The following is a 20,393-nucleotide window of genomic DNA, read 5'->3' as shown; positions in this document are numbered from 1 at the left end:
TTTTAAAAATACTTGAGTATTGAAAATGGCGTTGTCGTCAATTAGTGAAAAGAATTCTCCATCCATGTGATGCAGTGTATTAAATGGCAGCACGGACTAAAACTAAAACAGCTTTTCTTCTTCTTTGGGCTAACTTTTGACTGTGAGCGCTGCCCTCTAGTGGATGTATCGTTTTAACATCCATGCCAGCATAAAGGACACATGGACATACAGTGATCGTGGATGTATCTATTTTCATACATAAAGGTGGCATAAATGAGCCTTTAATCTAAACACTTAGGTAACGAGACAACCTAAGGGGCTTTGCGCAATGCTCCTTAGTGAAGCCCTTAGCTTAGAGAAATATTTTGTTTACTTGACAAACTTAATGCTTAAAACTGGAGATCAAATAATGTCTTTGCAAGGATTGGTTCCCTCATTAATGAAACAAGCGAACGTGCATGAATCCCTCCCCTTAACTCCTAATGATCACTTGCCAGTATTCACCAAATCATGAAACACGATCACACAGCAGCACTGATGCCACACTTGATCAGGCCTGCACCCTAAATCTGAATGAGGATGAGAATGCTGGGGGAATATTCTCAAGATGATGCATAATTCATCGCCTTCAGAAAAAGGGCCAGCAGCAGACGCGTAGCAAACGTATTCTCCCTAACAGCCTGGGACTTGAGATGTAAGATTCAACAGATTGAACCACCTGTTCCCCCTCACCTCCCCCCACTTATCTCCATCCTTTCTCTATCTCTTCTCTCCCTCCTCCTCCTCTTTGTCTCTCTCTATTTCTGCTCGCTCTTTCTCCGATTCAGCACCTCGACAAGGATATTGAGTTGCTGCCAGTATCCCTCATGGGGGGGCTTGCCATGTATCTGCAGTCTGGCTGCAATGGAGGTTTCCACTCTCCCTCCACACTCCCTCCCCTCTTCCCTTTCCTCTTTCTCACTCTCTCCTCTCACACTCTTTTGGTATGATACGATTGTTCTCTTCTCACCTCAAGTAAGCGCAGATGTAGACAGCCAGGTGCAGCCTGATGAGTGTTGCTCATGAGCAGAGAAGGAGGAGTGGCGGAGGGGGGGGAGAGAAGAAACATAAACAAAAACAGAGGGAAACAGAGAGCGTGCCTGCTGAATATGTATGTTTCATGTCTTTTTTTTCCCCCCCGCCGATGAGTGTGGGTGCTGCAGCGATGCTCTACTTGGCAGCAGCTCCCAGGGCCAGTTTGACGGGTCCCCTCCACTAACTTGCTGTCATTTCCTTTAGGTGCCTGATGAAGAGATGAACGGCATAGACACCATCAGGTAAGCTCTTTCTCCACCTCTCTTTCTCTCTCTGCACATATCTCTCCCTCTCTGCTCCATCAGCACGCCCCCGCGTTCTCCCTGTCTTCTTCCTTTAAGCTCCTTCCCTCCCACTCTTCCTCTCTGTCTTTCCACTCCTGCACAGTCTCTCTGTCTTCCCTCCTGGCTCAGCTGCTGTTGCTGCTGTTTGGAGTGGCGTGGTGGTTGTTGGAGGCAGCGGCGGCGGCGGCGGCGGTGGTGGGGTGGTGTGCATGTGTTTGGGGTTTCTCTGAGCTTTAAGGGAGAGCTGGGTAAGCCAATCCAGATAGCATATAGAGAGAGGGGGGTTTTCTCCATTCTCCCGGCGAGGCTCCGGCAGCAGGATTTTATCTCTCTGTCTCCAGGATGAAGCTCTGCGCGAGCGGAAGGTACTGCTGTTTCAACGTTTGCATCTTTTTGATTTGGATTACAAAGCTGCCTCTGTGAATCTGTGTGAATGTGTGTGTGTGTGTGTGTGTGTGTGTGTGTTTATATGCTCATCTGTATGTGATGTGGCTGCACTTACAGTGTCAGTTCGTGCTCTCTGTGTATTGATGCTGTGCTGTTAGGAATGATTTTCTGATAGTTTGTCAAAGATAAAAGGGTGTTTTTCTGTTTGTGCAGAACAAGGCTGACGGTTCATGTTGTACGCAGGGAATCTCTTGGCTTGAACATTCACTGCAGTGAATGTGGCGTTACTGTAAAAGCTTTTTCTCTAAGAGATCAATGAAGAGGGATTTTAAATTAGTCGTAAGTGTGTTAAGGTAGTAATAACCATCCTTGACGCCTATATGTATCTGCTTCTGTATGATTTCAGACAGTCACCTGTCGGAATGCACCTATAACACTGATTAATTACTCTGCATGATAGTGCTGCTATACCAATATGAACTACTAAGCAATAGTAGCTCCAATTAAGGCTGCAACTGATGATTATTTACAATTTAAATTTATCTGCAGATTATTTTCACAATTTATCGATTAATTCTTTAATTAAATTGGCAAAAAAAAAAGTGAAAATGGCTTAAAGAGCCCAAAGTCACATTTTCAAATTGCTTAATTTGTCCAACGAACAGTTCAAACCCCCCAAAAATCTTCATTTACTGTCATAAATCACAAAGAAAAGCAGCTAATTCTCACATTTAAAAAGCTGGAACTACCAAGTATTTGACATATTTGCTTGAAATATGTGATATATTTACTGTAATAAATCACAAAATGACCATGATGTCATCAGAGATTAAGGAAACAGGTTAAGTTGAGTCGTTTCTCTGACAACAACAGCTGTGTTGTCCTCCTTTGACATTTTTATTTCAGGCCGGAATAACTGTTTCTGTTTGCTCATTTCAGGTTAATTAGAGTTCAAATTAATGCTGAATGTTCACCAAATGAGTAATGTCTATTTAAGTTGTTAAAAAAAAAATCATGAATAATTTTTTTTAGAAGAAGTAGATGTTTAGAGTGGTTAAATAGAGCAGGTATCGGGGTCTGGCGGGGAGACTGGCAGGCAGTCACTGAACTCCAATTCCATAGTGTGTATTTTTTTGGAGCAGTGAGCTTTTGTTTTCAGGATAACAGGCTGAACGTTACGTCGACAGAGAACTGACAGTTATAAACAGCTGATCAACTTTAAGTGTAGGACTCATCGTTGCTAGGTAGAGGAAACAACTTGCTTCAACCATAGATTGTACATTAAATAGAATTTCAACCTATTTAATATACAGTCAGTGGCTCCAACTTTCAATTTGGACTGCAGTACTCATTTTTGCATGTGCGATTGCTCCATATTGCTCCTTTAATCAAATGTCTAAATAATAGGCAAGTCATTTTCTTTCAATAAACTAAATGATGAATCGACTAATTGTTGTAGCTCTAGTGCCATTTAATTGATTTTTCATATTTAAATAATCCTGACAGTCTCAAATGTGCACACAAAGCCTAGGTGAAAGCTGAACCGATGCCTTCACATGCCTGCATAAACAGATTTTAATGAGCTCATTACAAAATCACAAGTGCTCCCCCACTTTTCTGATTAAAGTTGCATTACACGGGAATTAAAGCAGCAAAGCAAACATGACGAGCTGCAGGAAAGAATCTGCTTTCTCCCCCTATCTCTCCTTTCCACCTCACTGTCCTACAGTCTACAGTATGCATGTTTTAATTGATACTATTACTAATGAACCATTATTAATCCGGCGCAGATGGAAATAGATCCCGAGCTTTCCCTTTTGTGTTCGATTACCGATGGTATTATTACGATTTCAGGCAGATTACAGTCTAAAAGCCGTTTAACCAGCCGATGAGGGGTAATTAATCTGACGGGGTGTTTCTCCAATATCAGACATCAATTGTCCTCACCTCTGTGTCACAGCTTTAATTGAATTATAGCAGCTCTGCCGAGATAAGAGGGGGTACTCCTCTGCCTTTTTCCTCCTCCTCGCTCATCGCTGAATAGGAAACAAGGTCACCTGTGGCCTCTGAAGGAGCTGTGATGAGGTTAAACAGGAAGCCGGATCTCTACCTGAGAGTCCTGACCCTGCCTCTACATCCCGCCCGCCCCACCCCCACACCTCATCTCCGAGACGCCTTCCAGTCTAAGTGATGAAATGTCTTGAAATCTCTTCTCTCCCCTTTCTTGCTCTCTTTCTCTTTCGCAATTTCTGTCCCTCCCTCGGCCGGGCTCCTGCGTCGGGGGCCCTGTGGCAGAGATAGAGATGTAAATTTTACATGCAGGCACTCTGGAGCAGGGAGGATCAGTGCAGGGCAGACCTCTTGCTCGGATAAAGTTTTTAAAGTGTTGTCAGAGTGTTCAAGCAAATGTCAAACAACTTCTGTTGAAAACAGTTTAAATAGTTTTATTTTAAAAAATGAGGTTGACACGACTGGAGAAAAAGAAAGTGACAGCTGCTCCTCCAGGATGATTGACAGCAACCAAAATTGAATGCTGCTTTCTGAAAGAGTGGTGATGAAATGGCGACCTTGGGTGGCAAGAAAACAAAAGTTTGACATAGTTTTTTGGGTCTGGATGTAAATTTAAAATAATTTGCACTCAGTGTTTTTCATTTAAACTACCATTATTATTCAGAAACAAAAAGCAAAGTGTTTATTAAATATCAGCAACATGAAGACTAAGCACAGCATCAAATGGCATCTTTGCAATTTGTCAGTAAATATTTACAAATTAAATATCATCATTGGTGCTGAATTTCACAAAACAGCTCACCTCAACATCAATTAAGTAGCTGTTCTGGAGCTTTTGATCATATTAGGGCTGCAACCAACAATTATTTTCATTGTCAATTAATCTATCAAGCATTTTCTCAATTAGTTCTTTGGTCTATAAAATGTCAGAAAATGGTGATCTCTGCCAGAAAGCCCTTACTGGCATAAATCTTGGCATGTAGCTCAGAAACTTTCTGACAGAAAGTGCTTTTGTTGTTGTTGACTTATTTTTGTTGAGTAGGTTAAGGAAAAGATCATTGTTTGGGGTTAAAATAAACTGTTAACCAGAAACGCTTTCTGGCAGAAATCTTTCTGGCAAAAAGGCTAACTTTTCCCACCACTGTAATGGAGCAATTGCTAAAGGCTAAACTTCTGCTTACCTAACAAGGCCTGCTGTCCAGAATTTAGCTAAAATGCTAAACCCATAAAACAGTAGCATAAGTGGAGATGTAGAAGTAGTACAAGTGAAGTCATAAAGTAATTCATAATTCAAACGTTGATCACTCTTTCTCAAAGCCCAAGGTGATGTCCTCATATATCTTGTTTTGTCCACAACCCAAAGATGTTCAGTTTACTGTTGGGTAAAATAAACCAGAAAATAATCACATTGGAGAGGCTAAAATCAATTAGTTTGCTATTTTTGAAATTTGAGTTTCAATGAACACCATTCTTCCAAAAAATATTACTTAATTGGTGCTTTGATGATGGTGTTCGAGAGCACTGTCCAGCACACATTGCTCTCCCACTGTATGATATGACTTGGCTCATCTCAACTCTGTCTGACTTGGGTGTCCTGGTAGCTTAGCTGGTAGAGCACACGCCCCATGTAAGAGTCCTCAGCTCAGCAGCAATAGGTTTTGATTCCAGCCCGAGGGCCTTTGCTCCATGACTTCAACCTTCTCTCTCCCCCACTTCCTGGTTGTCCAAAGCTGTCCTGTAAGAATAAAAGCTAAAAAGCCTGAAAAATGATCTTAAAAAAACAAACAAACAAACCTCTACCCAACTTGCTCTTTTTTAGTTTTCCATCGTCAAAAGTTTTGGGTAGTACCTGGTACTTTTTTGTGTCACCTTGGTCAAAGTTCAAAATTAGTTGAGCTAATGCACAATCGCAATACCGGGGTTATGATTCAATGTGATAAATTACAATATTGTAAGCAAGGTGATGTATTTCTTATTTTCTAAAATCTAGTTTAGGAAAAGAGTTTAAAACGTTTACTTTTTAATGCAGTCAGAACAGTGAAGATAGATTCCAAACTCTCCAGTTTTTGCAGCAGTCTTTTGTCTTGCTGCATTCGGTTTGTCTCTATGCTGTGATAGCCATCTCTTCGATGTCCTCCATTGTCCCCGTAATTGTGTTACATTGAAGATGATGTCACAGCAGTTTCATGACAATCAGCTAAGAGCCTCCCCTACGTTGGGGGGGTGCTAAATGCAGTGAAAACGAAACTGAGAAAAAGTGCCTGGTATCAAAAGTAAGTTTAGTCAAATAGAGCCAAGCTGTACAATGCAGTGGAAACACACATTACGTTAACACCACATTTCAAAAATCCCCTAGATGTGTTCAGCTGAGTTGAAATCTGGAAATCTGGTATTGACCGTAGCATGTGATTCACATCATTTTTATAATCATTAAATCATCCACTGACCCCATCCACTCTGCATGGAAGCATCTGCATGTGTTATATTCCTCCTCTCATTTATTCAAGTTTTGTCCTTGAGAGAAATATTGGACATTTTGGCAATAATGCTTATTCACTTTCTTGCTGAGTGTTAGAAGAAACGATCGATACCACTCTCATGTCTGTCCATTAATTATGAAGCTACAGCAGCATTGATGGCTAGTTAAGCTTAGCATAAAGACTGCTCCTTTATGAGAGGGTGATGAAATACACCTACCAGCATGTCTAGTGCTTATTAATTTGTGAAGTGAGAAATTAATGGGTATAAAAACAACAAGTTGCAGTTACTTCTTTGAGTTTTGTTGTCACTGAGAGCATAGATTTCAGGAAGTCACATAGAGCCTAATCTGGTATTAATGCTGCGTTCCATTAATGTCTGACATCGGAAGTCGGAGCTGGGAACGCCGTCACACCTTGGCGGATCGAGCGCCTCTATGGTGTTTTTGAGGTTCCTTCTTCTTTCCAGGTTGGAAATCCAGACTCCACAGGGCGTTCCAGATAAAACTTCCAACTGGGAACTCTGAAACTGACTTCCCAGTTCAGGACTAATCCTTAATAATTCCTCATCCAAACAAGTTACATGTTAACGAGCAAGCTTTCTTTTAACTTTATGTCGTGTGTTGGTGGGCAGATTTCATTACCTTTGGACAGAACTAGGATGGCTGTTTCCCATTGTTTCCAGTCTTTATGCTAAACTAAGCTAACCAGCTGAAAGCAGTTGCCTCCATATTGAATGATCAGATATAAGAATGGTGTCATCTGTTTTTTTGGGAAACAAAGTGAATAAAGATATTTACCAAACTATTTATTTCATTTCAATTTAACCTCATTATTTCTTGTCTTTATATGTTCAGTTTTTTGTCACATCACATGTTCACTACGTAACCAGTTAAACTATTTATATAATTAATATTAATCAGAGATATTGAACACTTCAGCCGTTGTATCATCCGAGATGAATTAGGTATCCATTGAATCACTTTTATTATACAGTAGATGAAGTGGTGATACAGAAGAGCAATAGCAGACATTCATGTAATGTATGAAAGTGGTGTGGGAGAGAGGCTGGTCTGAAGAGGCTAGAGGTCAGTTCTGATCTGTTTAAGTGGACATTGTTGGTCTAACAGACTAATGTTCTCCTCTATCCGCTGTAGTCTGAACAGTCAGCCTCTCTCTCCTGCTCTGTGTCTAGGTCGCTCTCCCTGGCGAAGTACTGACAGCTCCTCTGGGGGTCATTAAGTGTGTCTTATCATTTCAACCCCATTATTCCGCCTCCCCTTTGCCCTCTTCAGCACCAGTGGTCGGATTGTACAGGTCAGATTTATTCCTCATGACGACAAAGCGGTCAGTCGGCCATGTAAATGGCTGACTGGCTTCACTGCTTATAACAGCTCCCATAACTCAATTTTTTTTAGGCAATTTGACTTCAATTGAATATTTGCATAGTAATCTACAGTATGTGTTTAGTCAGCTACCTCCTGAAAAGAGCACATGACACTAACTTAATGAAATTTTAAGCGAGACTTGTAACTTTTACTGATCAGCAGCTATTGAGACTACAAGTGGCTGTAATGCACATGGGCATAGTAGTCTTTCTTAGCTTTCTGCCAGAAATCTCAGAAAGCTTTGTTACAGAAAGGGCAGTAGACCTGTTGCTGTCGTTGACTTATATTTAGACTCAGTTGGTTCGTTATCTTTATCCTTAACTTTATAACAGTTTTCTTTCACAGTTTGGTTCAGTTTTAGCAATAAAAGTACTTGGTAGGGCTGCCCCTGAATAAAGATTCTCCTAGTCGACCATTAGCCATTCAAGCTAATAGTCGACTGGATATTGCACGTTTATTAGATTAATTTAATTATTATTATTAATATATATATTATTATCATTGTTATTTCAATATAGAGTTTAGATTTTTGGGGCATGAAGCTAGCAGCCTCTGGAATACTAACAGTTAAAAGGGACATGATGTTTTGTTTTTTGGGGGGCGGGGGTCCTTACTCTTTTGAGGGTCTAAGGAAAATTGTGATTTGTGATACTGGGCTATACAAAATTTGACTCAGCTTGACATGAAAGTGTCAGTCCAGTCAGGAAGGAGAGTAAACATTTAGTTATTTCAACGCAGCATAGCCTCACACAACTCTCATTTCAAACATGCCTCCATTTGTCTTGAAGGCTGCATCCCATAGTTACGCTAACTGAGCTAACTTGCTAATGGCAGCTCAGTTAGCAGCAGTACGCCAGGAAACAAAAGTCTGTGTTGCAAGAATCCCAAGGGTCCAACGACAAGAGACAGCTCCCAAAGAGAATTTCAGATGTTTTTAAAGTTTTTCTGCGGCAAATGAATAAATTAAAACATGGCTGACTAAGACGCTTGGCACTGACTAACACTGAATTCCATTTTGAAGGGTAAGCCCTAGTAAAGGATAAAATAGATTGTTAACCAGAAAGGCTTTCTGGCAGAAATCTTTCTGAGAGATACATGCTAATGAAAATACACTAATGGTCAAATCAGACCAAAAGAGGCTGAAGCAGCAAACCCCTGCATGTAGGCCCATTGCACTTTTATTATTATTTATTTTATTTTATTTTTTATTTTTTGCTTGTTTATTAGTTTTCATAAGAGGAAATGTTATTTCCACTTTCAACTGTTACATGGTCTCGCTTAAAAGTGCCCTCCCCTTCCTCTTCTTTTCATCGCTCTGCTACTTTTTTGAGTTAAAGTTCAGCATTTTGGGAAATACATGTATTTGCTTTTTTTCCTGAGAGTTAACTGAGAAGATCAACAGCTTTTTTTTTTTTTTTTTTGTCTGTTAATTAAAAAAAATACTGCCAGTAGACATTTAGCCAAGTATAAAACAACAGAGAAACAGCTATCTTGTCTAAAGGAAGGAAAGTATTTGCCTTAAAACTGCGACTGGCTGTTTTAACACGTAGCACATTTGTGAAAAGGCGTATAATTTACAAACTTAGCTTAACAGAATGCTGAAGTTAGCTTAGCTGTTTACGTACACCAGGCAGCCATGACGCATTGTGCTGTGCTTTGCCTCTGTATGTCTCTGTGCCCTATCTTGCCATGAGCCAAGAGCAAATTTCTCATCATCTGAAGGCAGCTTTAGATGAAAAGCTGCTAAAAGTTATGTGTGCCATATATGAAGCTAGCATACATAAACATAGCATACATAATACATAACTCCCATAAATCCACAACTTGTCGTTTTGCGCTTTGGCTTGATATATTGTATTAACTTGTGGTCTTTAGAGATGCTGGTAAGAATAACTTGATTACTTTTAGACAGAGACACTCTAGCTGCTTCTATTCTGTGCGAAGCTAAGCTAACAAGCAGGTGGCTATAGCCTTACATTGACTGGACAGATATGAGAGTGGCTTCTCATCAAACTCACAGCAGGGAAAGTAAATAAATTTATAAAATTAAATAAATGTATTTCCTAACAATTGTTATAAACCTCCATTTTAGTCAAACAAACCACTTAAATGTAAAATTAGAGTGACTGTCCTAATGAGGCATATCAAACTATGAGGGAAGTTTAGTGAAATTACACACATGAATTAATGTTTTTTTGTGATTTCTGTTGCTTATTTTCCCGTGGTGATCCCTGACTGGAGGTCACACAGATTACACACTACACTTTTTTTTTTATTTATATGCCACTACAGTAAAAGCACTGTGCTGGGAAGCTGTTAGTGCTATATTGCTTTCTATATTTTCTCAGTATAGTCTCTTTTTTTGTAAAAGCTTCATTCAGGCGTCCCTGAGTTGAGGCTTTTTAGGTGCCTCTTGAGAGTTATGGATGGACCAGTAAGTACATCTCAGCCGCCTGCTATATGTGTATAAGAGCATGAGGCAAGTGCTTATGGACACACACACACACACACACACACACACACACACACACACACACACACACACACACACATATACACAGATGTATGGAAACAGAAGAGCAGTGCACTGCAGGCTAGCAGATTTGCAGAGGTGGTTCCTTTGTTGTGTCTAATCACTACCTGTCCATTCGAGCTCCACTCGTAAACAATATGTTGTGATGGTGGGCGGTGTGCTGTGTCCATGTGTGTGTTTGTGCATACGTGTGTGTATGTGCACGTATGTGTGTTTGCGTCTGTTCTATTTTTAATGAGTTGAACCCCTTTGAAAGCTGCTTGTGCTTCTCCTTTTTGGTTGTGGCTGAAGAGATGGCAAACACTAGCCTTATTTTTAAGTTAGCAAAAAAAAAAAAGACATTTAGTAACCTATTTCAGAAAATCAAAAACTGAGGGAGGGATTTTTTTTTTTTACTCTCAACTTCATGGGAAAATTGAAATGCTAAGACAAATTGGAATGACTGTTTTTGAACACAGTAAATCACCAAGAAACATCAAACTTTTGAGTTTCAAACTGAGTGAGAGTTTCAGTGCAAGTATGTGGATTCTGGGTCGGAAGAAGGCGATGTCTCAGTGGTTTTGTGAGGACAGCTCTCAGAAGGATTCACTGGCACTGTAACATGATTTTCTTGTCTGGAGGCTGGTGCTGTTTTTTGTAGGACAGAATGTGCTTGTGTTCGTGTGTTAAATGTGCTTAGTGTGTGTGTTTGTGTGTGTAGATCACTAGCTATGGTTACGTGCGCATTATTTCTTCAGCCAGATCTCAGTCGTTCTGATTAGAGATATCAACTGTTTACATGGATGTTAAACTAGCGATCCAATATGATGTACACTTACTTGCCCCAAAGCATTTAGTCAGAATATAACTTTTTTGATGCATGCAAAGTGGTTCTGCCGGCTGTGAAGCTTCTAATCTTCTGGAAATATGACTGAAGAAGAAGAAGAAGTGGTTCCACTTGTTAATACAATTTTGAAGATCATCCACAAGACCGTAAAATTGAAAACTGACTGGGTTGGAACCACTTTGGACTTTTAGCCTTGTGTTAGGTGGTTTTGAAAGTTTTCCAGCAGTTTTTCATTTGGTCAGTGGTTAGGTGGATTTGGACTTTGTTCTTCTTTTGTTTGAACAACTTGCTATTTTTGAGCCTTGACCACTGAGGCGTTCAACAGTCAGTTAAATCTTCTAAGGTCTCCAAAAGTTGTATTAGCCACACATCAATTTTGTTTTGCTGCTGCCTTGTTTCTGTCGCTCGTCACCGAAGTGGCTTACAAGATGAAAGTCATCACGGCAGGGCCAGATGAAAGTCATGTGATACATGTTATGTTATGTACCGTACCATTTTTAATAACATTTTGTCTTTGCTTGGGACACGAACCCCAGTGTCCTGGGCGAAAGTCCTGTCTTATTTTGAGCCGTCCATCCATCCCACCTCCTCCATGTGTGGACTTTCTCCCTCTTTTCACTACGTTGAAAGCCTGCTGGCCTCGTACAACTGCAGTTGGGTTTACATTCAAGTCTCTTGAAAGCCCAGTGCGTGTCTTTCAGCCTTTCAACCTGATTGATAATGTCCTCAAATGAGTCTGGATCAGGCCAGTGTCTTCCAACTGGGGTGGTTAAATTATGCATTTTTATTCTGATTAGGCTATTATTTTGATTATTAGGAATATTAATGTTCATGTGAACACAGCTAGGGTCCCTATTGCTTTGGGGTTATGTTGCCCCTATTCTACTCCAAATCTGTATTTAATTTTAACATTCATCAAAAATCCTGCTGACAGACAGAACGATTTTATTACCTGTGGACATAGGTAATTTCATTTCAGAAGATTAAACACTAATGAAAACATACTTACAAATATTATATTCCATTTTTGTCATATTCTACCATTAAATCCTGTAAATCTTGCACACTGGACATTTAACTATTGGCAAGAAAGTGTATAAGCGTGATTCCCAACATGTTGAACTCATTCATGTTAATTAAAACTGTCCATCTAATCTTATTTCATCTTCGCACTAGTACCTGAAGCAAAAACACTTTATATGATTTTCTTTTTTTAACAGAGTGCCATTTGCAGTCTTAAATGTTTGCTACATCCAGTTACAGCTTGTTCTGGTGTTGATGTTGGACTCATCATGGAATCTGCTATTTGTGTTGATTTTTTGGGCTTCAGCAGAACAGAACTGTGAACATTTCTGTGTTTGTTTTTGGAGCTCAGCCTAGCCTCCATCACCTCTTCCGCTCATCCTAAAATCCTCTCGGGATGCTTGTCATGATTACACACTCCCCTGTGCCGAGTGCCATCAGCGGCACATGAAATCCGTTCAGCGGGGTCATTATCCCCTGCTGCTGCTAATGATGTTGGTAGTTGGTGTGTGACTACTTAGGTGTCTGCTCCGGAGTTAATCAATGCCGGACAGAGATACAGCAGAGACATAAACCCACATATGCTCACAGAATAGTACCCTCATTTGAGCGTTGGTGGTTGAGTCATACTGTACATGTCACTGGGCTGAATGACTGACTGCTGCAGGTTAGCTACCTTGTTAATCTGAAGGCATTTGGGCCAGAAAGAGCGTCTTCTTCGCCTTCTTTTCTCTGTTTCTGCTGCTGGATGAGTCAGCCACTCGGGTTCCCCCGCTCTAATGCTGAGGTCTGAGCCTGTGATAAGGGCTTTTCCTGAGAGCCAATCTATCTGCAAGGTAGATGCGTTCAGGAAGGCGGAAAGGAAGAAACAAATAGACAGAACAGACGGAGAAGAGGGAAGAGAAATTATGATTTTCTGTAGAGACTTCCACCCACTCTCTTTGCTTTTCCACTAATTTGGTGATGGTTTCTCCCTCTTTCATTTCTTTGGCTAAATTACTCTGGTCCCCGCCAAACGCTTCCTGCTTTTCCCTCTTCCCCATTACACCAACTTTAATGTCCTCCTCCTCCTCTACTACCTCCCCTTCCTCTTCTTTTCAATGCTCTGAGTTCCTCTCGAATGTCAGCGTGGCACGAGTGGGTGGCAGGCAGCGCCATCTGAACAAGCCCCATCTATGGTTTTTGCTGCAGTGTGAGTGAGGATCGGCTAAAGGAAGAAGAAGAAGCAAACGATTGAATGAGCGGGGGAGTGAGAGTTGTTATGTGTGTTGGCGGCGTGACAGCGGACACCTGACGCTGGCCTGAGATGTGTGTGTCGCTAACAGCTGTCCTTTTTTGACTTTTATGATAGAGATTGTTGGTTAATTTCACTCCTGAGAGAAAGCGATTGAATGGGCAGAGCTGATGCTGCAGCACAAAAACACACAAAACACATACACTCTTAGAAATAAAGGTGCTAACTAGAACCCTAAAGGGTTCTTTGACCTGTCTCCTTAAGAGTCCCTGGTAGACCCTTTCAGAAAAGTTATACTTGGAGCCCTTTGAGAAAGTTCTGTGTAGAACCAAACATAAAGTGTTATACCTAGAACCATCCGTGAAAGGGTTTCACTCAGAACCCCCTATGAGAGGCTCTAAAGAAGAAACCTTCTAGTGTGTAATGGCTCCACCCAAAACCCGCCCTTCTGCACCAAAATGATCTCTGGTTCTTGACCCGGTTACATTCAAGATCCATGGAACCTTGGTGCAATCTGGTGAAGCTGCCCGCATTTCCATCAGATTTGAGTGGAACCATTGTCATCAAGACAGGGCGATGCAGTGACCCGTAGAACATGACACGCCCACTTTGGTTTCCAAGGATAACCTGCTGTTTTTGGTTCCAGCTGGGGAACAGCTTTTCAGGTTCCTAGCTAGTTCATTTTTATGCTTCAAAATTAGGTGCTTAAAGTGGAACCGGACCTGTAACATGGTGGTGGAAAAGGCCTGTCTGAGGGTTCCAACAGAATCTTCTTCTGAGAGAACAAGAAGAAGAACATCTGAGAAACTTTTTATATTCCAAGGGTTTCAGCTACAACTCACCCAGGGGGTTCTACTGAGCACCCCTTTGTATTATGGCACAAAGAACCCTTGACACAAGAGCTCTTTACGATTTTGTTCTACCAACAAATGCTTTATTTTCCATGGAGCTTATCTGGAACCCATGTGTTTCTACTGAGAACCCCTACATATTCCAGTGGTTTCATTTGGAACCCACCCAGGTGGTTCTACCGAGAACCCATTTGTATTATGGTACAAAGAACCCTTGATGAAAGAGTTCTTCTAAGATTTAAGCAACCTTTGAATAACCTCTTCTAAAAAGGTTCTGTAGATGGTTCTTGATGTGACCATTAGTTTTACAAAGAACCCTAGAAAAACCCTTTCTTCAGAATCAAATGGTTCTGGGTAGAACCTCAGCTCTACAGGACGAACCTGTTTGGAACCCTTATTTTTAAAGAGTGTAGAAACACACAGGTACACATTCATGTGCACAGTCGTATAAATGCATGTACGCATCCTCACCCTCACGAACCTACAGCGTCATGTGTGCACAAAGACATGCCCACACCCACCAGATTTTACACACACACACACACACACACTCTCACACAAGCACACGTCTCCAGAGCCGGTGTGCTATGACTCAGAGGGGAGCAGCTGGAGTGAAGGCTCCAGTGGCGGTGGTGAGCTGTCACCATCTGGAGGAGTACATGTCTCCCTGCCTCCTCTGCCAGCAGCATAAATCACCACCCAACAACTGGGTGTCAAAGGATCAACATGTTTCTCTATGACATCTGTTTTTTGTTTTGTTTTTTTTTTACTCATATGTATGTATAGTATCCACGGACACAACATCCTAAACCCGATGCTTTCCTCAACTGCATCCCACTGCAGTCACATCCACAGTCTGTCACTGTTTCCTGTCCGAGTGGACGGTCCAGCGCTCGGATCAGAGGAGCTTTGATCAAGCTTTGACGGCCTGTCTCATCTAATAATCCACACCATTTGTCTGTGGGTTGACAGCTACACCTGTGCTATCGAGACACAAGGGATTGAGGGGATGGTGGAAATATTTGGAAAAGAAGCTGCAGAGTAGTGGCCTTGTCAGACTCTTTTCATTCAGGCTGGGTGGACGTGTCAGTTCACGTCCTTTGTGTTTGGACATATAGGAGATGAAGACGATGGGTCGGCACAAAGGGTTAGAGGGATGTTTGTTTTTACTGATGTTTTGTCACAAAGGCCTTTCATCAGCCACCATGACACAGGTGTGTGTCCAAAGAGAACACAAATGCAGCCAGCACGAAATAAATTAGATTTTCTTTTAAGGGGACTGAAAATATTTTCTCAGTCAGCTTCTTACTATGAGCGATGGGAGTCTACATTAAAGCAAACATCTTGTGCTGAATTTAGAACACTTTTAGTCATTTCACATGAGGGTTTTCTTTTTTTTTTTTTTTACTTCTTCTGTCTGTGCTCTTTTCTCTTGTTAGAAGATGGAAAAAGGTGATGCTACGCTCATGTTCACTAATCGAAAACATTTAAACGGACAGTTCATCCCGAAATCAAAAATACACATTATTCCACTTACCGATAGTGCTCTTTATCCATCTAGACTGTTTTGGTGTGAGGTGCTGAGTTTTGGAGATATCGGCCATGGAGATGTCAGCTCGTGGTGCTCAAAGTGCCAAAAAAATACATTTGAAAAACTCAAGAGCAATGTGTCTTTCCAGAAATCGTGACCCAGTTACTGAAGATAATCCACTGACCTTGTTGTGAGCAGTTTAATTTAGGAATTATTTTCTTTCCACCAAAATATACGTGCCTACTGTATTATGGCACAGAAGGAAGCATGCATCTACTCATGGACAAGAGGCTCGGCAACTCACACCAAAACAGTCTAGATGGATAAACAGCTCTACAGGTAGAAGGAAAAATATGATTTTTTTAATTTTGGGGTGAACTGTTCCTTTTTATTGTATAGGTGGTGGCAGTTACGAGGTTGTTTGTTTATCTTGCCAGACCACTGTCAGAAATCTGATCAAATCGAGCGTTTGAATGTTAAACTCTTAATAAATAATACCTACAGATTTTTTCCAACCACTTAGCTTTGATTGTTTATTTATTTTTATACGATAGGGAGATACTTTTCAATGGATTTAAAGGCATACTTAGATTTTTTTCAAGTGGGGTTGCATGAGGTACTTATCCATGGTCAGGTGCAGGTCTATCGCTGCCTTAGTTGGTTAGTTGTCATGCAACCCTTCACCCTACAACTAATCCGTACTACCCCTTTAATACATCCCAGTTTCCCCAAATGTTAAATACATGTAAAGGAAAACCTAGATTTAAGGAAAAGTTGTTTGGAATAGTCGTTTGGAACATAAGTTCCACAAAGGTGGACGCTGTGGCACATAATCTGCCTCTCCCTCTATAGATTTGTTCTCACATGATTGTTGAACTTTGCTGCAACACAAAAAGAAGCCCGTGCTCTTTAAGTCTGAAGCACTGAGACCAAAACTTGACATTTACCACAGATGTCTTGGATACTTTCATTTCACTTCCACTGTATCTTCACGGGAAACAACACAATGTGACATTGTGAGGAAAATATATACCAAAAAAGCAGTAAAATTAGCATCAAAGCTACATCACCAAGGGGCGATTTTAACCTTTTAAGAGCAGCTAACCTTCAAAATGGACTGTTACTGTGAATTTAGTGCAGAGTTTATTGCTGTTTCAGCTTTTCTTTGCTGCCAAGAACAAAACTGTTGGGAATTTTGCCATTAAAATGACTATCATATCAACTTTGTCCTTCAAACAGGATCCTTGGGTGAACCATAGTTACTAATAGTTGTCAACTTGTGTGTTTGCTTTGTTTGGCAGGGTCAACACAGGTAGAGCACTCAGTAACTCCGCAGGCCAGACTTAGCTGGTATCCTTTGGGAAACTAACACACATGATGGCTCCCTGTGGTCAACCCCTATAAACACATGAGAGGGAAGGAACACAGACAAACCATGAAAAAGATATACATTGGCAAAACCGCCTTAAAAGTCCCCCGAAATGGCGGCAAACATCCGAAAAAGAGGTAAGAGCGAAACTCTCAGACGCCATCTCTCCATTCGTCCTCGTTTTTTTTTTATCTGTTTGTCCGTTCATCCGCCCACGGGGTGTCTCCTCTCGTCGCCCAGTGGTGAAAACGCAGCCTCATCCCGCCTCTCCGAGCCCAGAAGTCATGCTGCCTCGTCATCTCATCTCACCGGAATGAAAGCACTCATTATGTCTGACTCAGCTCCTGTTCGCACAGGAGGTCACTAATGGGGGATTTTTCATCCCTGGAGCTACTTCACGTAAACTCATCCTATATCAAACAACAAACACCTGTATTCCCCTGCGAACGTCTGCCACTCAAAGAAAAACAGCAGGTGGGGGCTGCTGCGTAATGCGGCACTGAAATGCCAGCAAGTCAGTTGAGACGTTCATTGAATCACTCTGTAGGAAGGTAGTGTTTTATTCAGTGACTTGGCTGTCGATGCAACAGCTTTCTGTGAAATGATCATTTCTAATTTAATTCACCCAGAAAGGAATATAGTATATAGTACTGCATTAAAGGTGATTTATTTGCACAAACATCTCTCGGCGCAAAGTATTAATAGTGCAACTTAATTTGTTGAGTGAAAATTAACTTAAAGGACAGAGAGTAACACAAAGCACAAGTCGGCTTACTTTCAACCATAAGAAGAACTGTGGTTAAAATGAATATTAAGGGCTCCTTATTGTTAATTTGTGTCTCTGTTATGTGTAGTTTGGAACTTGATGAGTTTTAAGCCAGTGGTTTATTTTAGTGTGAGACATCAGGTAGCTAACATAGAAGTTTGCTAGTTGCTAGCTAATGCAAGAGCTATGATTTATAATCATATAAATCAAATTGCTGCAGGGATGACATATTTTTTAGGCCAACCAAGAAGTTAGCATCACTTTGGTTCACTCCATAAAAAGCCCATGTGATTTTTACTATTGGATTTTTGATTAGAGCAGAAAATAGCCTCTGTGGCAAACAAAAGTTTGATTCTTTCACATTTTGTTTAACAAATGAAAACCGCTTTTAATATTTTTGAAGTCATAGGTAAAAAATCAACATCAGGCTATTAATGAAGTAAACTACAGTTGTATGAAGTGAACAGTGTTTGGTGTGATGATGTTTATTGTCCTCTACAACCTGTTTAGTCTCTTCAAGCCACTTGTCAGCAACTGTCTTTTTTAAGACACAAAAAAATTTCAGAATTCACAAGTGAAGTATTTACTGACGCATTTTATATCATTGAACAAAATGCAGAAAGCAGGTGCCCTTAATTTTAAGTTAAGTTGAGTTTTTAGATAACAGGTGATTAAGTTACAAATGAGCTTCTTAGAACTGCATAAGCAAGGTTTTTTAAGCTCAGTGTATTTTATGAATAAGTGCACTGTTGGAAATAATCTTTAAACTAGGTATAAATCTAAGATTTAATATAAATATAGATATAGTTAGATATAAATCTAACATTAAATGAGGAAAAGTGATACATTACTTAATCTGCACCTCTTGTTGTCTACACCTTGTAGGAAAGAGAGTGGAGCCTTAACCATAGTTTCAGATCACAAAAGGTTGATGTGAATAGTTTTGAGAACACAATCAACAAAACAAAATGGCCTAATTTAGCATTTAGATACAAGGACTTGTAGTCAAAAAGATTGTTTTTGACTCCGCTCACTGAAATTTAAACCAACTTGTGAGATTTCTGCCCCTAGAGTGCATATTTGCGTATGTTTATTCATTCATTCATTCATTTAACCTTTATTTTAACTTAAAAATTCGGTTAGGTAGAGACCTCATTTACAGTATAGCCCAGCCAAGAAATAAACAAAAGTTCCTCGACTACAAGAAACACAAACTTAGTTAAAAATGGTGAAAAAAGTAAAAAATAATAAAAGGCCAGATTACTAAAATAATAAAGCCTTTAAAATAAAGCAATGACAATTAAAGTAAAATGAATCAACCAAGTCAAGAATGAATGAATGAACGCATTAATTCATATTCTTTTTATTCAAGTATGATGCACATAAAGGCTCACATGAGATTAAATGCCACAGTGTAAATTACATAGCAAGGTGACAGAAAACAAAAGGAAAGCAGGCCAATATGTGATCCTTTACATGCCGTATGTGTCAAACATTTTTAAAATATTATATACCATTGAGTATTTTGTGTTTGGCATGTCTGTGATTTTTATCAGTAATCCGTATTTGTATTATTTGTGTGACTGTTTGCAGTTGATGTTCCAGCTGAAGTGGCTTATATGACAAAAATTAGACTAAAATTTAGATACAGTTACAGAGAAAAAAGCTCAACTCACTGATAATATTTAGTCTTGCCAACTGTATAAAGCGTGGACTGACCCAGTCTACTTCTCATCCCACTGGCTGCATAAATATTATCATGCATATTAATGAGCTGAAAACTGGATGATACCTGAAAGCATTCAAAGGAAACCTGTCCCTGATCTTTATTTCTGTCTCTCTCAGCCCCCCGCCGCCTGTATCTATCTATGATCTCGTTAAGCGAGAGAAAAAGACACAAAGGGAGGAAGTGAAAAGAGCGACGTGACCACATCTCCATCCTCTCTCTGATATCTGTTATCCGGCTGCAGATAGAGTCATTACCCTCCTTCCTCCATCTGTCCGTCAATACAGGGTCCATTAAGCCCAGCCGTGCACGCTCAGATCCATCACGGCAACAGACATTTCCTCTTTTCCCACTCATACTTGCCCTTTTATTAGATTGAAGCCCAGGTAATGCACATACTCTGAAAATAGTCATCATTGTGCTGTCTCGCTGAATTACATGTGGGGGGTATCGCTGTTCTGTAAATCTGAGCCTTCACAGTCTATTCATGTGATGTATTAGAGTTCATTGGCTCATATTTCATCACAGATTACGCCCGCTCTTTTTTCAGTGGGACCAATCTCACTGATGATTGGGTTTCTGTGATGTGCTGCGGAGCTTTAATGCTGCAAAAAGAGATCTGATGCTCAAAGATCTAATGGCATAAAAAGCTTGGTATCCTCGCTTTACCCCTGCCTGGATTCTTAATTAGAGATCTGTGTTTGGGTCCCATGTTTTCTTCTCACAAAGCACTTTTTCACACAACTTTTCTGCTTTTATCACCCTCTCATGATGTTCTCATCACCGTTGCATGGTCGCTCAGGGGTGCATTAAAAAGATATGTAGACCCTTACAAGTCCATTTAGATACGCATATACCCAAGTTACAAGCTCGTTTGCTCTGCCATATGCCCTGAACACAATCATCTGCTGGATGTGTGTGTGTGTGTGTGT

General features: G+C 40.5%; 1 protein-coding gene across 1 annotated transcript in view; it reads left to right on the top strand.

Annotated features, from left to right (window-relative positions):
* The first annotated feature begins 1,474 nt into the window (after window positions 1-1,474).
* Window positions 1,475-20,393, top strand: part of LOC146314389 (brain-enriched guanylate kinase-associated protein) — a 38,176-nt gene continuing 19,257 nt past the window's right edge. Inside the window, exons 1-2 of the mRNA XM_084738081.1 lie at window positions 1,475-1,705; window positions 16,902-17,106. Coding sequence (XP_084594207.1) covers window positions 17,009-17,106 — 98 coding nt within the window. The 5' untranslated portion in view covers window positions 1,475-1,705; window positions 16,902-17,008. The remainder of the gene's footprint in view (window positions 1,706-16,901; window positions 17,107-20,393) is intronic.

Source organism: Lutjanus erythropterus, chromosome 15 (assembly GCF_056507025.1).
Source record: "Lutjanus erythropterus isolate fLutEry1 chromosome 15, fLutEry1.hap2, whole genome shotgun sequence".
In the NCBI taxonomy this organism is placed as follows: domain Eukaryota; kingdom Metazoa; phylum Chordata; class Actinopteri; order Lutjaniformes; family Lutjanidae; genus Lutjanus; species Lutjanus erythropterus.
The sequence above is the reverse complement of the archived record's forward strand: the minus strand, read 5'-3'. Positions and strand labels throughout refer to the sequence as shown.